The sequence below is a fragment of the Trachinotus anak genome, unplaced genomic scaffold (assembly GCF_046630095.1).
Source record: "Trachinotus anak isolate AG129_WGS33_773 ecotype Australia unplaced genomic scaffold, CSIRO_AGI_Tana_v1 ptg000025l, whole genome shotgun sequence".
Classification (NCBI taxonomy): Eukaryota; Metazoa; Chordata; class Actinopteri; order Carangiformes; family Carangidae; genus Trachinotus; species Trachinotus anak.
Genome location: NW_027273876.1, coordinates 4585014 through 4601538, shown reverse-complemented (window position 1 = coordinate 4601538; position 16525 = coordinate 4585014). Strand labels below are relative to the sequence as shown.

General features: G+C 39.0%; 2 protein-coding genes across 3 annotated transcripts; both read right to left on the bottom strand.

The window, feature by feature from the left end:
• Positions 1 to 581: 581 nt before the first annotated feature.
• On the bottom strand, positions 582 to 9159 carry LOC139609139 (5-hydroxytryptamine receptor 3A-like). 2 transcript variants are annotated; one of them, XM_071463401.1, is made up of 10 exons: positions 8893 to 9159; positions 8430 to 8590; positions 6081 to 6125; positions 5871 to 5980; positions 5560 to 5729; positions 4864 to 5021; positions 3733 to 3943; positions 3452 to 3622; positions 2402 to 2484; positions 582 to 2284 (listed from the first exon to the last, which is right to left on the bottom strand). In XM_071463401.1, exons 1-10 carry the CDS (start codon positions 8954 to 8956, stop codon positions 2054 to 2056), a joined length of 1404 nt encoding a protein of 467 aa, XP_071319502.1. In that variant the 5' UTR covers positions 8957 to 9159; the 3' UTR covers positions 582 to 2053. The 2 variants fall into 2 exon arrangements, with proteins under 2 accessions (XP_071319502.1, XP_071319503.1); XM_071463402.1 differs by having other exon boundaries at positions 582 to 2281.
• A 141-nt stretch (positions 9160 to 9300) lies between these two features.
• On the bottom strand, positions 9301 to 15448 carry LOC139609141 (5-hydroxytryptamine receptor 3A-like). The gene is made up of 9 exons (XM_071463403.1): positions 15230 to 15448; positions 14460 to 14504; positions 14242 to 14351; positions 13592 to 13761; positions 13198 to 13355; positions 12594 to 12804; positions 12331 to 12507; positions 11945 to 12027; positions 9301 to 11843 (listed from the first exon to the last, which is right to left on the bottom strand). The coding sequence occupies exons 1-9, from the start codon at positions 15305 to 15307 to the stop codon at positions 11625 to 11627; spliced, it is 1251 nt and encodes a 416-aa protein (XP_071319504.1). The 5' UTR covers positions 15308 to 15448; the 3' UTR covers positions 9301 to 11624.
• Positions 15449 to 16525: the final 1077 nt, after the last annotated feature.

Genomic DNA, 16525 nt, shown 5'->3' with positions numbered 1-16525 from the left:
GAAGAAGAATTGTTCTGTCAAACCAAATGCACTTTACAGCTTGTTTTCATTGTCACACAGAATCAAGCTTGTAGACTGGATTTTCCAGTACCACTTTCTGATAAAGTCCCATTTATAAAGGGTTTATAAGATGTAATTAATCCCTTTATTAATGCTCAGTGCTTTATTTATTAATGCTTTATACAATACATGAGTTTTAAGCATTAATAAGAACAACTTTTGGGTTGCCAGATTGTGAAAAATCCTTCTCTCCAGAACTAGAGACCATCTTGTGATGGGATCACACCAGCCGCAACAGTTCCCATCAACAGCTCTGGCTCCTGAGTGCTCAGTACCCATGGGTCGGACCACACCAACTTTCAAACTCACCCTTCATTTTCATCTCAACTACACACCTATAAAGTTTTGTGGCTGCATCTTGCAAAATCTGTCCACAGACACAAAGACACATAAACACCTGTCAAACTGTGGTAATTCCTGCTACAGGTGAGATGTTCAAGTGGAGCATCTGTTGCTCTGTAGACATTGTGTTTTGTGTTTTAGAAGAATACTGAATACACATCTGCAGCTCATGTCACAATAATAATAATAATAAACTTTATTTATAGAGCACTTTTCATACAAGAGATATAGCTCAAAGTGTAGCAATCATCATTTGAAAATCTATGACCTAAACCTGTAACGGTCGTATATTTGTATTGTTTATTTGTACAATACAGAGTCGGATACATGTTACATACAAAACCAGTCCACAGAACAGATCTCAGATCAGTGATTCAGAAGAACTAAGTATATGACACATGACGTGATGGAGGCTGAAGCCACAGCAGACATGAACTGCACTGAATTGCACCACCTCAGAAGGAAACACAACTGGATATAAATATCAAAAAAATATATATATCTTCAAAAAATTCATGCATGACTCTCGACATGTATGATACTATAATTTTACAAGTTGCTACTGTGCATATGTGTTCAGCGTAGAACAGAGTAAAACATGCAAACAGCCCATCAGGAGCTGTAAAATACAGAACTGAACATAGATGAACAACAACACCAGGATGTGGGTAAACAAGGCTTTTATGAGCAAGATGTGAAAAGCAAAAACCACAGTTAAGTGCTCGGGGCACAAACAGAGCTGTTGTCCATAGTGTGTCAGAGATTTGGGGGCCGGGGGGGGCTGAGTAATCAGCATCTGTAGGGACATTTTTCTGCTGTTCAGTGTTGTGCAGCTGAGGAGCTAAGTGTTATCTGGTCTGCAGTTTGACACTAACAGTGCTTTTCCCCAGTTGTTTGGTGGCTCATTCGTCATGTTTGTTAGTTAAATGAGGAAGAGACTTGAGCAGAAAAGCGAATCTTCTGTTTTTTTAAAGTCTGTGGCTCTTGATGTGTAGGCGGCTGCTGTGTGACAGTCACTGGTGTGACCATCTGTCTATAGCGGAGTTTCCATTACAGTTTTGTGCAAAATAGAAGCAATATTTAGAAAAGCTGTGTTTCCATTAAGTGATGTTATGCAAATTAAGCTGAGTTTTCTCCTCTTGAGAAGACAGCAGATTTCCAACAGGCTCCTCTCAGTCGGAGCTGGCTCCCTGGGGCTTGATTCAGCTGGTGCCATGACTTCAAAAAAAAAAACAGTCTCCACTTCACTTTTGCAAAATATTGCTTTGTTGAATAGTCTGAAAAACCACCTCATGTAAGTGTTTACATTTTTTGACAGTTTTGCAGAAATTCACTTATTTCTTTTACTCATTTTGAAGATCCCAATTTCAGATTTGCACATTACACAGTTTAATGGAAATTCACCTTGTGATGGAACAGTGACGTTACTGCTTCAACCACAATGGTTAAAAATGATGTGATTTGAATGGGTTTATGGAAACAGGTTCTGTACATCTTTTGAATTAGCTGTGACTTGGCCATACTCGTCAATACTTGTCATTTCAAATATAACAGTGGCAATAAAACACACCTGCTGTGACCACAGGTGAGCCACATGAACCTGGACTGAAATAGTTACTCAGTCGTTTTCATTACGTAGCAACGATCATCTCTATGCATTGCTCCATTTAATAAAAATGAAAATTAAAAACACACTGACCACTGTGACATAGAAAATAAAGAAAACTCTGTTGACTCTTTTAGCCACTCTGGTCCAGTGGCAGGACCTGGACTCTTCCTTCCTGCTGCTGAGGAGCAGAGTCAGTGTTTTCTCCACCTCCTTCAGCTCGTCTGAGACCTTCTCCAAGGTGTGGTGCTCCTCCATCAGCTTGTTGCTGTTCTGCTACAAAAGAGGTTTATAAGACTTGTTTATACAATTATTGATTGTAACAGCTGTTAGATTTGACATTTAACATCTTGTGTCCATTGTGATGAGGATGAAGTACGATCCAACTCTAACCTCTTTGGCCACAGACAGCAGGTCAGACGGAGTCCCACCAGCTTCGCCATAGATGCACGCACACTGAGTCTGTTTGTGCAAATCTGAAAAGACATTATATTATGTATTAATAATTTTTAAAAAAATTATACATCACAACAGGAAAAGAAATTTAAGTTTTAGCTTCAGTACCTCTGGGTTGGCTAAAGGTTTGTGTGAAGTCCTTCCAGCCAACCCTGTGCAACCAGGTGGTAAAAGCAAAAATATATACGGTACCAATAGAAAATTAAAACCACTATGATGTAAATTCCCTGTGGCAGTGGTCCTGTCATGGGTGTTGATTTCATACATCAGGGGGCGTAGTTTCTCTGTCTTGGAGCGGTACCTGTGGTCTTACAGGAAGTACAACAGAACGAGCTGCTGAGATGAAAATGGCTGCAGACGCCAATGTTGAGAGAAACACTAATAATCCTGTGCTATTTAAGAATTACTTAACACAGAACAGTGTGATGTTGGTTCAATGTCTGATATACATAAACAAATCTGTATTTTGTTAGGAGTGCAGGTTTATTTGCCTAATATCTTTTACTACTGGACATTTGTTTTCTCTGTAACAGTGAGAAGCTTCTAAGTTTGATAATTTGAAAAATTACAAATTGGTTTCACAGGGCAACAGTTTTTCTTTTTGTTGTCTCTCACTGCCATATTTTGCACCAAATTTTTTGCTTTATCATATTATCAAGTCCAGTCCATGTTTTCCACCCATTAAATAAAAATAAGGGAATTAAAGTTAGTGGCATGACATTTTGTAGTTTAAGGTATTAAAGTTCTTCCCTGTTACTATTTTCATGATTAAAGAGTTTGTCAATGAGGTCAAGTCAGGTCAATTCAAATTGTTGACCATTTTCCACATTAGTTTACTTATAGAAACAGGCTGGTTTTGCCAGTAGGTTTATTCAGCTCTCCAACAGTTACAAGGAAGAGTTATTAGGTATAAAATGTTTTCTAATTATTTTTATTTTATTATTTTATTTTGAGTTTATGAACAGCTGGACAACATCCTGGACTCACCTCCGTGACATTTGAGGAAATCAGCATTGCCCTGCTTGTTAAAGTCCTCACTCGGACTCCGGTCTGTCTCGTTGTCTTGGGATGCAGAGTCTTTCTCTAACAGATACATGACGAAAATCGTCTCCACAAGGCTGAGCAGCATCAGAGCAAACATCCCGATGCAGTAGACCGCTGAAGAGAGAAGTTCATTAATGTGGACAAATAACTAAACACTGAGCCAGTATATGTGCTGTTTCTGCTCATAGGAAGTTCAGTCCAATAAAGACAAGACGCGTCCTTACCGATAAGTGGAATTCTGTTTGATGAGGAAGGGAGGATTTCATTCAGAATAAGTTGTAACACAGTGACAGCAAGCAGCACTGTGACCTTGAAGCTCAGCTTCTCGCCCCCGCTGTCTGAGATCAGGAAGGAGGCCAAGTCCAGACACAAGAAGAACAGGACGGGTAGTATGAAGTTGACGATGTAGAGGGTTGACCTCCTCTTCATGTTGATCTGTTAAATGATGTTGAAGGTTCAGATGGCTGATAAACCTGAACTGAAAAACTGTGGTAACAACAAAGTCACCTTCTCATGACTACAGGAGCAAGTGAGTTGTTAAAGTGATAGTTTGGGTTATTTGACGTGAGGTTGTGTATACGTGGTGATAACCTGCACTACATTCAGATTGGTGCACTACCACCTTGGAAAAATAGACACAAGTACCAGCACAGAAGCTGAGCGACCCACTGTGGACGGGACAGCGGAAAAACATGTTTTAGCCACTTAAAAAATGTAGTGTATGCTTTAAAAAAAATAATAATAATAATTTCAATTTTTTTTTTTAATTTTCAGTTCCTTATCTCATCATCAAACAGCCCTTTAATAATGAAAATGTAGTTGCAAAGGAAAGGGCAGCTTTACAGAGGATAAGGCAGTGAAACTCTTCAAAATAAAAAGTACATTTAACTGATAGGACTCTAAGTACTGCACACAACCCAACATCAAATTACTTAGAGTATCCCTTTAAATAAAAGCAGCATGTGACAGTAGAAAACAAGTCAAATGTTTACTCAAGTAAAAAGCGCAGTAAAATGCAGTCTTAGGAAAAATAAAAAATAAAAATAACTGGGGTGGATTATTATATTTAGTAGAATAAGGAACAAAATAAGAAGAATTGAAGGAGGAACAGAAGGAAGAAAACAGGAAAGAAATGAGTAAAGGGTGATGGACAGAGCAGGAAGTGGAGGGTTTCATCTGGAAAATACAGCTATCAGATAAATACACTGTAGTTCAGGTTCAGTATTTCCCTTCAAAATGTCACCAAATCTTTCAAAACTTTCATAATGGAAATACTCAAGTGCAACTATCTAAATCTGTTCTTAAATAAAGGCGTTAGTTTCTATCAGAGTACATCTGTTTCTATTCATACCCACAGTGTAAACGATGATGTCTTGGTCGAATAAATCGCTGGCGTTGTAGGAAGTGACTGTCATGTTGATGAACAGCCACTCGTACTGGGTCCGCATCACCTCCCGAGACCACTCTGTGGCCTCGGAAGAGTTGTCACTCGGCTGGAGCCGGATGTCCTTGGCTGTGGTGGGAGAAGAGGAAAGTGTTAGGTTTAGATAACGAAGAAGGAATGGAGGTGTTGTGGCGGGAAAACAGCGAGCTAGCTGAAGTTTGACTGACTGCACGGCCAGAAGAGGCAAGTCACAAACGAATCACAGACACAAATATTTAACAAACAAAACAAAACAAAAAAAGATACTGCACAGGTTGCTATATTGACACGAAAGGTAGCGGTGAAAAGTCGGGCTGGGTTATATATCCAATTCATTTGCATTGTAACAATATTTGTTTTTGCATGATGTGTAAAATGTCTTTGTTGTTTTTTTACAACATGCACAAAAAAAAGTTTTCAGTCTAATATAAATGATGGTGATATAAATGATAATCTGTTATATCAGCTGCTTTGAGCCACAATAGTCCCATAAACTGTTACACTATATGTACAATTAGTGGTGCAACAGGTCGTATCTGTGTGAGGGAGCGTTTGTGTTTGGAGACAAGATATGTGATGTAACAATAAAGTCATGAACTCCTGTTAATACAGTTTGTCACGCTCTCACCAGTGTGTATAATAGACTTGAAGGAGAGGTTGCAGCTCTGTATGTCGAAGGGGAAATTATAAATGTGCATCCTGCAGGTGCTGACCAGCACCTGGTCGTTCTGGACTTCAACGTCACCTTTATCGTTGATAGTGAGATAAGGACTTGGAGGTGCTTTGTCCTTCTCTGTCCTGTATGAAAACACATGGAGACGTGAACACAGAAACACTCACGCACGAATCCGTGTTGCGTGTAAATCACTGTAACGTTTCCACTCAGGTTTCTTCAATGTGCAAATTGACGATGTGCGTAAATACAGACGGACTACTTACATTTCCTCAATAGTGATATCCGGCTTCCACAAAGTCTCAGTGGGAAGAGAAACATTATCAATTCCACAAAACTGATTTGGATCCCAGGAAATGTATTCATTGTGCCACCTCTACAGAGAAAACAGGCAAAACCCCCCAAAAAAACAGAAAAATAACATGAATTAAAAGGGCTTTCACAAAAATAAAAAAATCAAACGTGGCCGAACTCACCATGACAGTCCAAACATAAGGAATGAATTTTTGGTCCTTCTCAACCTGTGAAGACAGAAATATGACTAAAAATCTGTCCAGTCAGAAAAACTATATTTAAAAAGATCAAACACGCAGAAGCGGTATTTCCAACAATGTGTTCATAAGCATCAGGAGTTCATATACATCTTATGATTCAATTAACATCAGTCAGTCCATTATTTAAAACCTAAACGAGCACTCAGAGAGCACAGACCTCCTCATTACAACACACAAAGTAACATTAAGACACTGAGAGGCATTTTAGAGAATATCTAAACTAGATTTTTGTCTGGGAATATTTGTGAAATCAACATGTAACCTTTGTGATTTGGCTTGACTAAAAACCAGAGAGACAACTACACAGTTAAAGCAAGAAATCAATCAAAAATCATTTGTACAACACCCCAGCAAAGGCGGGTTAATTAACATCTCTTTGGCAATTTATGTCACGTCTGAGTGCTGCAGGGATGACGTGTTTTTGTAAGCCAACCGTGGAAACAAAAAAAAAATTGCGATAGAAATGTTCAGCAAGATAATCTTCAAAAATAAACACCACTTTTATCTTTTATGCATTTGAATCCAATTGCTAGAAATAAAAAGCTAATAATGGCTGATAAACAAACTACACCACAGTCGCATTACTTCCATGTTATCACCACTAAGCCTCCAACTTGTAGTTTGATTTGGTGTGTTTACTTCTTCTACATAAGCTTTTCCTCTTAGAAAGTAAGTAGTTTGCAAGAGTAGGAGTTTGTGAATGTAAACACAAGTTGCACTGGTGAGTAGACTGTTGTCCAACAACCTCTGTAATCTCTTTTAGACTACTGGTTAGCAACCGTTTTTTTTAGAGTGGTACTGATTGACATGTTTTATATCACAGAATAAAATGTTTGGATGTCCTGCGCTTGTATTGACCACAGACATCAATCTAAAAACCCATTCAAAAAAATCAACTCAGGGATGAGGGAACCAAAACCACGTTTTGTGATGTCACCACATGTGACCTTGACCTTTGACTGCCAAACTTTCTATCAGTTCACCCTTCAGTCTAAATCTGAATTAGCTCCTTCAAGGCGTTACTGAGATATTGTGTTCACGAGGATGGGGAGGATGGACAACACAAAAAAATACGCAGCTATATCCGGCTCTGGCTGTTTGGTGGCGTGGAGGCATAAAAAGTCTTAAAATCCATCAGTGAAGCAGCCTGTGAGAGAGCAGAAAACAGTCTTCTTCTTGCTATGATGAAACTTGATGTTTTCTCTCTCTCGCACCAGAAACCAAATATCGTATGAGCGTCGTCATGCTCATGCGTCGTGGCTACAGTTGCTGATCTGCTGCAGAATCATTTTGATTTATTTTTGACAGAAAATGTCTCTAAAACACCACTGTCTCCACATGCAGCTGCTAAAATGATTTAAAAATATATATATTTATATTTTTTCATGTCCGTTCACATATTCAGATTCAGCCTTGACATAGAAACTAGAGTGGAAGGTGTCAGTTTTGTGTAATATTGCTGGTATGATGCCAAAATGACTGTTAACAGGTCTTTTCTGTCAAGATGCTCGTGTCACATGTGATTTATAGGCATTTACAGACGCTGAACTTCTAGATTCCACAACGTGCGTCAAACACATCATCATTTCAACAGATAGATTGTCATGTCTGCAATAAAACCAGACACAAAGCCTAAGATCTACCACAGCTTTCTCCAGTTTAGACTCTCAAGTAGTGCTGAGCAAAAATGATTTTTTTGTTTATTTTCTTTTACAGACCCATACTCCACTCATTTCGGCTGCTGCTGCTATCAACTGTCCCACAGATTCTTCTCGGCACAACAGCTCTTCCCATATCTGCCAAACTGCAGCTCATACACCAAAGAATACCACAGAGGTTTGTTTATGCACATGTGAATGTGACCTGCCTGACAGTTGTGCTGCACCTTGCACTTAAGAACCCCAAATACTCAGTACAGTTGTGCTCTCCAGCTGTTGCTTCCCTCGGACGTCAGTGCTGTCAAGACGGCTTGTTTTTGGTCAACTGCACAAATTTGTGAGTCATGTTAATTAGTGAGCCTCAGAAGTCCCAGTTAGTGGGTTTTTATCCTCAGACAGAGAACATTAAATGTATATTTTTAAGCATTATTGCTGCACCATAATTTCTTTAGGATGTTATAAGAGAAACATCATCAGATTTTATTGGGTCCGTTTGATAAATTTGTGCATGTGTCATTTAAAATTTGGTTGCAGGACACAATAGGTTCAATCTCTTTTGGCACAAATCTCCTAGTCAATAGAAACAGTAATGAAAAAAGCTTTAATCACTCACCACGTCCAGAATGGCATAGAGCAGAACCTCCAGGTACACCCGCGTTGGACGTTTGTAGTTTTTAACAGGGCGGGTCATGGTGTACTGCTCACTGTTTTTGGTCAGGTTCAGGTAGGTTAAAACATCCTGATAACTGCAGTTGTCCTCAGAGTACATCCCATCTGAAGCAAAAACATGAAGACACATTCACTATGAGACAAATTCGTCTCAAAAGGGGGAAAAAAAAATGCAATGATGCTGTTGCTATATTTTTGAAAATGTCATTAAAATGTGTTTTTACATTTAAGTATGGGTCAGATTCACACTGAGAGCTTCACACAGGTTATTTCCTCCACAGTAAACACAAAGTAGACGCATGCAAATGACAAATAGGAGACAACACCCTTGAAGCAAAGCAGCAGTTTAAGAGAAATAAGTTTAGTCTCCACCTGCATGTATCATGCTGAAGGCTGCACAAGCTTACCTGTGAGGAAGAGCAGGAAGAGGAAACCAGCAAGCATCCTGACTGCGACACCTGTGCGAGACATCTGTACGGTAAATATGTATCCCTGTCCTCTCTGTATTGTTTGGAAATGTCATCAAGTCTATTATAACACCGCTGCCTCATACTGGAAGAGGGCCGGACAAAGCGAATGACCAAACCTTTATGTTGTGGTTTTTTTTTTTCAAATCCGATTACTCTAATAGCCATCCGGAGATGGTAGTCACTCCCACAGCAGCCATCACAGCATCTCTCAGTGGTCTTTTAGGGGAAGAACAAGAGGCGGTAATGCTCCTGGTGGAGACAAAAATGGGCTGTAATGACTGTTTAATGGTAAAAGTGAGTTCAGAAAGACTTTTTGGACAGAAATCCCACACATCCAGGCGAAAAGTACACAGTCGGGAACCACATCAGTAATCAGTACCACCTGAGACTCTCCTGCCAGTATTCAGAGCCTTGGTGTTTGTCTAGACTTCAAACTTATTGCGTATGTTCTTAATTACTTGTAATTTATATTGAATTACAAACATTAATCACTGTGGGTGGGAATCCACTGCCTCTGAATTTATTATCAAACCATGAAAAACACCAGCTCACAGATATCTGCGGTAATATACAGTGAGTGCAGACACAGAGAGGCCATTATGAGATGGACGTCGGCAGGACTGCGGGATTTTATCTCATCAGTCGAGTAATGACTTTTAAATGTCTGCATTTTTGCTGTCATTTCAGTTTAAATAGGGCCCTCCCTTTGAGATCCATCTCCTATATTTTTTCAAATGTGTTTTTGTCAAATCATGGCCAGGAGCTCAGGGCCAGGCCTGTTAACATAATTTCAAGACTAAGTCAATTTCACTTCCATAATTAAGGCTACAGGACTTCTGTGCACTTCCTGTTCAAGTGTTTGTTTTGTACCTGGACTTGTGTGGATCATCCTGAAGCTCTGGCAGCTCTGAACTGGAGGTATATCCACCTGACAGAAAAGAAAATATAGTAAAAAAAAAAAATAGTAAATTCAGTGCAAACACATCAGCTGCTTTCCTCCATATTATATCATGATTAAACACTGATGCCATTTATTAGTCTTTTAAACGTCAGATCACTTCGGGAAGGGTAACTGAAACATTAGGAGTGAAGACATGCTGGTATGTTTGTTTTAAACAATTAAACTGTTACTTACTTGTAAGTGTTATTTCCTCCATGATCGTTTCTCTTAATAATGCATTCCCTCTAAACTCCATCTTTTCTCTTTTACTCAATCTGTCTTTCACCTGTGCTGTTCATTTTTTTCCACACTGCTCAGACACAAAATGTTGTGTTGATGTGAACGTGTTTGCAACCAGTCACATTCAATTCAAGAAACTTTATTTGTCCCTTGTTGATCATTTACTTGCACAATTACGATACAGTCACACCAAGATTTGCTTCACATTAATTTCTAACTGAAATAGAGCGAGACACATTTGCTTCTGATTACGTTCTTCACTTTGTGCACTCTGATTAAGTTAAATAATCCAAGCAGCAGAGAAGAAAGGGAAACTGTTTGAGACCACTTTCCCACTCACTCAATTTGTCATTAGCTCTCATGGGTTCTGCAAACAATGGAGGTGAACGGGAGTTTGTTTACGGCTCTCACAGCATTTTCTAATCACACTGTGAACAGTTGTCTGACAGGAGCAGGAAAATAAACACAGGAAGAAGGTCCTGCTTTCTGGACTGTGGCCAGGGATGATACATCCATGAATACAGCATCCTATGCAACATGGATCAGCGTCAGAAATTGCATTTCTTCGTAGCTCTAATAAATATCTGGGTAATTTACCTACATACAATTTAACACCAGAACGCCAAATTGGCTTTGGGACGACATCACGTCTAACTATTACATCAAACTTCTCCTAGTTCACCTGCTAGTGGGTTCATATCGAACGTGTGGTCTCGGAAGTGTGATTACTGTTTTATATATATGAATATATTATGTATATTTGTGTTGTTTATTTGCACAATACAAAAAGTCTGATACATCTTCGAAGCGAGTCCACACAACAGATCACAGAGCTCGTATTCAATAAATGAATAAAAGCAAACAGCAGACATTAATTCTGCTGAACTGCACCTCCTCTGAATAAAACACAAAATTTCATGCAAGAATCTGGACAGGTATGATAGCATGCGTGATACATTTTTCATGTTATGCTGCAAAAACATGCACTAGGATTTTATAAGACCAGTCATATGTTCACACTGTGCATGTGTTCAATGTAGAACTGAGTAAAGCATGAAAACAACAAGCCTTCAGGAGCTGTAATATACAGAAGATCCGAATAATCGTAATACACATTACATCACCAGCTTTGCTAAAACCAGGATGTGGCTTTTATCAGCACATAATTGTATGTATGCATCTTCCCGCAGATAAAGATATGAAAAAGAAAATCACTGTTAAGTGCTCAGAGCGCAGTGCAGTATAAGGTTGTAATAATATTTTTATATTTATGGGGATTACTGGAAGTTACTGTAGTAACACACAAAAGCCGAGTAGGTAGTGGAGCAAGCACGGCTGTCCGAGCTGTTTCCTGCAAACACGTGCAAACCAGGTACGTATAAAGCTTAAAAAAAAGACAGGGGAAATTAAAGAAAATTTAAGGTTAATTATCTCTGAGTGTAATTAGTTACTCATTCATGTTTTCATCATGTAGCAATGATCATCTCTATTAATTTCTCCATTTTGAAAAGATGAAAGATAAAAACACACCGACCAGTGTGAGATAGAAAATAAAGAAAACTCTGTCGACTCTTTTAGCCACTCTGGTCCAGTAGCCGGGCTTCGACTCTTCCTTCCTGCCGCTGAGGAGCAGAGTCAGTGTTTTCTCCACCTCCTTCAGCTCGTCTGGCACCTTCTCCAAGGTGTGGTGCTCCTCCATCAGCTTGTTCTGATACAAAAGAGGTTTAGTTATTGATTCAAACAGCTGTTAGATTAGATGTAACATCTTGTGTCCATTGTGATGAGGATGAAGTACGATCCAACTCTAACCTCTTTGGCCACAGACAGCAGGTCAGACGGAGTCTCACCAGCTTCGTCATAGATGCACACACACTGAGTCTGTTTGTGCAAATCTGAAAAGACAGTTTTTTATACCAAATTCAAAGTAATACAATTAACAAGTCGGGATGATGTTTTGTAATTGCAGATATTTAAATTCTTCCCCGTTCACATCATTATTAAACAGCTTGGCAATGAGGTCACGTCAGGTCAGTTCAGATTGTTGATATTCCAGATTAGCTACTTGTATTACTTACTGACACAGGCTAGTTTTGTCAGTTGGTGTAATCAGCTCTGCACCAGTTACAAGTGGGCGTTATTAGGTATGAAATGTTTTGTTTTTATGAACAGCTGGTGCAACTGGGTCCTGGACTCACCTCCGTGACATTTGAGGAAATCAGCATTGCCAAGTTTGTTACAGTCCTCACTCGGACTCTGGTCTCTGTCTGTCTCGTTGTCTTGGGATGCAGAGTCTTTCTCTAACAGATACATGATAAATATCGTCTCCAGGAGGCTGAGCAGCATCAGAGCAAACATCCCGATGCAGTACAGCGCTGAAGGGAGAAGTTCATTGAGTCAGTATATGTGCTGTTACTGCTCATAGGAAGTTCAGTCCAATAAAGACAAGAGGCATCCTTACCTATAAGTGGAATTCTGTTTGATGATGCCGGCAGGATTTCATTCAGAATGAGCTGCATCACGGTGACAGCAAGCAGCACTGTGACCTTGAAGCTCAGCTTCTCGCCTCCTCTGTCTGAGATCAGGAAGGAGGCCAAGTCCAGACACAAGAAGAACAGGATGGGTAGTATGAAGTTGACGATGTAGAGGACTGACCTCCTCTGCATGTTGATCTGTTAAATAAATTATGTTTAAGGTTCAGGTGGCTGATAAACTTTATCTTGAACATAAGTAACGCAACTGAAAAAACTGCAAAATAAAAACAATGTAATCTGCTCATCACTGCAGTGTTAAAGGGAACAATTGAGTCATTAAGTAAAAGGTCCATGCTGCAGTAGAAAACAAGTCAAACGTTTACTCACAGAAAAAAAGGATTACGTAGATATTTGCAGTATTTCTATGTTCATCACATGTTCATATTTAAAAAACACAGCTATCAGATAAATATAGTAAAAGTAAAATATTTCCTGCCAAAATGTTACCAAATCTCTCAAAATCTCTCAATCTTTACATCAATAAAGTGACTTAGTTTCTATCAGAGTACGTCTGTCTCTATTTATACGCACAGTGAAAACGATGATGTCTTGGTCGAATAAATCAGTGGCATTTTTCAGGGTGACCATCATGTTGATGAACAGCCACTCGTACTGGGTCAGCATCACCTCCCGGGTCCACTCTGTGGCCTCTGAAGAGTTGTCGATAGGATGGAGCCGAATGTCCTTGGCTGAGGTGAGAGATTAAATAACTGTAACTGGTTAAAACAGGCGGTTAATGACTGAATGGTGAGCTGGTGAAAGCTTGATCGATAGCTTGGCCAGTACCCGTCCCCAGGTAGCTAACTGGCTGTCAGGATCACAGTGAATTTAACTGAATCTATGAGAGGGACAGATTCACTCTGCACACTTCTCTGTGCTGTAGGTTTGTGTTTGTAGACAATATATAGCAACAATAAACTCTCACCACTGTGTATAATAGACTTGAAGGAGAGGTTGCAGCTCTGTGTGTCGAAGGGGAAATTATAAATGTGCATCCTGCAGGAGCTGACCAGCACCTGGTCGTTCTGGACTTCAACGTAACCTGTGCTGTTGATAGTGAGAAAAGGACTCGGAGGTGCTTTGTCCCTCTCTCTTCTGTAGGAAAACACATGAACACAGAAACACATGTGATGGTAATTGATTCAGGAAGCTTCAAAATCAAGAGATGCACCAATAGACAATGCAAGCGCTGTATTTTATTTAAAATCTGTATGTTAATTGCATGGAAATTATTGTGTAAATCAGTTTTTATGTAAGGTAACTTGAGGTCAGGGATTGCTTTGTCACCTCAGATGAGCATTACATTTGTTTCAATGCAATATTTTTTTAACATCCTGTATTTCCACTCAAATTGATGATGTGCATGAAAACAACTGGATGGAAATGCACATAATGACAATTCAATAATACAAAAATGTATTAACTTGCCCATTGAGCCATGAAATGGGGAGTGGTGTTTTAACATCCAAATGTTTCAGCTATTGTGTCATATCCTATCTAATCACAAACACAATGCCTTATTTTCCATTACTGTCTGAAGTGTCTTTGAATCTGTGAAATCTTACGTTCACTTACATTTCTTCAATAGTGATATCCGGCTTCCACAGAATCTCAGTGGGAAGAGAAACATTATCAATTCCACAGAATTGGTTTGGATCCCAGGAAATGTATTCATTGTGCCACCACTACACAGGAAAACAACATTAACATTTGAAAACATTAAAGGAAAATGGACAGTGAGAAAGAGGGACACAAATTTAAAGTGCTTTGAGAAAAGAAATCTCATTACTCACCATGTCTGTCCAGACATAAGGAATGAATTGTTGGTCTTTCTCAACCTGTACATAAATAAACATGTTTGAAAATCTTTCCAGGCAGAAAATATGTCAGCGCAGCCAAACCCAGCACATATGATTATCTATCACAACAAAACTGTGATAGATAATCATATGTGCTGGGTTGAGAATATCTAAAATCAATTTTATTTGGTAATACTTCTGTGAAATCAGTAAAATGTGTGGTTTTACTTGGCTAAAAACCAGAGACAGCCAACTATACAGTTAAGAAAAGAAAAGTTAGCTGGTGAGGTAGCCACAGCTAACCACAGCTAAAACTAGATTTAAACATTTTTTCTGTGTTTATCTCTAACAAAACATAATTTTTAATAAACCAACATACTGAGTTTGTTAAATCTCACACAAAATAAGGTACTTAAAACCTAATTTAAAGGAATAAGGCCCACTAAGCTAATCCAGCCAGCTAGCCAAACCTAGCAGTCACCGCTATCTCAGCCTCTGATTCTAACTGAATTCACGATTCAACTGTTCATGGTTTTGAACACAGTAAGAGAAAAATGTTTAATCCTATAAACTATGAGCTCTAAATAATCAAAATAAACTTTGTTTTCTGAAACAAGCTTGCTAACAATCAGTTGGCAGTAGGCTAACAAGCTTAGTTAGCAAGCTAAGGGTCAGTAGCAAGCTCACCTGAATAAAGTATCTGATTTCTAATGGTCAACCTGTTACGTCCACAAACCTAAACAGATCCAACATTAATCACTCACCACGTCTAGAATGGCATAGAGCAGAACTTCCAGGTACACCTCTGTTGGGCGATTGTAGTTTTTCACAGGCCGGGTCATGGAGAACAGCTCATTGTTTTTGGTCAGGTGCAGGTAGTTTAAAACATCCTGATAACTGCAGTTGTCCTCAGAATATCCTCCATCTGGAACATAGACATGAAGAGACCTATGAGACAAATTACTCTATAAAGGAAATAAATCAGGAACATGCTCCTTAACATTATGGGATGAGGCATTTTATTTTATTTAGACATTTTCATCAATTTCTCAGGAAATAACATATGGAGCTTGATGTAGAAAATCAGACATACAGTATTTTTGGTGTTAATCTCTATAAGTTTATACAATTTGGTGCAGATCCAGATTTTATCCTGGATCTGACAGACTTGTGGGATTGTTTGGCCTTCACAGAGGTATGCACTCGACTGAGGGTCATTCTTATAATTTAGAAGAGACTAGAGGAGCACTCAGGACCCAACCCCTGCTAAGACCAAGGTCAAACAACATACACCAGACTTCATAGAAAAAAACTCAAACTCATAGGAAACCATCTGTTCCAAAATTGAACAGCTTCTTGGTGAAAATCAGATCAGTACTTTTTGTGAAATCAGTGACTGTGTCTGTTACCGGAAGTAATGACAAAAATTAATCTCTGTCGGTGGGAATCCACTGCTTCCAAATTTATTATTATTATTATATAAACTATTATTATATAAAAACACCAGCTTACAAATATCTGCAGTAATATTATATACATCCATATGCCATTATAAGATGGGCGTGAGGATGTCTGCAATCTTGTCAGTCCAAGTGGGACTCTCTATCTCAGATCCATCAGCTATGCAATGGCCTAATGCATCTCCTTTCAATTATGTTAGCTCTCTGAGTGCTATTGTGTTGGTCTTATGCCCTTCTTCTAGTAATGCTATAATAATATTTAAGATTTTATTTTGGTACGAGTCAAATTCACACTGAGAGCCTGACACAGACAAATTTTCAACAATAACCTACTACAGAAAATCAACACGTGCCCACCTTCTTACCCTTAAGAAATCAAAGCAGTTTGGTTGAATTAAGAAGAATTAAGAAGACACCACAATATTCAAGAAATAAGTTTAGCCTTCTCAGGATTCACCTGCGTGCACCATGCTGAACGGCCCAAGCTTACCTGTGAGGAAGAGTAGGAAGAGGAGACCAGCAAGCATCCTGACTGCAACACAACCTTACAATAAATCAGCTGTCCTCTTAGTATTGTCAGGAAACGTCAAGTCTGTTACA

Bases quoted from the DNA above. Each gene is read 5' to 3' on its own strand.
- LOC139609139 (XM_071463401.1), bottom strand. From the start codon at position 8,956: ATGTCTCGCACAGGTGTCGCAGTCAGGATGCTTGCTGGTTTCCTCTTC. The intron at 3,623-3,732 runs GTAAGGACGCGT...TTCTCTCTTCAG, and splicing joins AAACAGAATTCCACTTATCG to CGGTCTACTGCATCGGGATG. The intron at 2,485-3,451 runs GTGAGTCCAGGA...ATGTCTTTTCAG, and splicing joins TTTCCTCAAATGTCACGGAG to ATTTGCACAAACAGACTCAG.
- LOC139609141 (XM_071463403.1), bottom strand. From the start codon at position 15,307: ATGACCCGGCCTGTGAAAAACTACAATCGCCCAACAGAGGTGTACCTG. The intron at 14,505-15,229 runs GTGAGTGATTAA...ATTTATGTACAG, and splicing joins TCTATGCCATTCTAGACGTG to GTTGAGAAAGACCAACAATT. The intron at 12,508-12,593 runs GTAAGGATGCCT...TTCTCCCTTCAG, and splicing joins AAACAGAATTCCACTTATAG to CGCTGTACTGCATCGGGATG.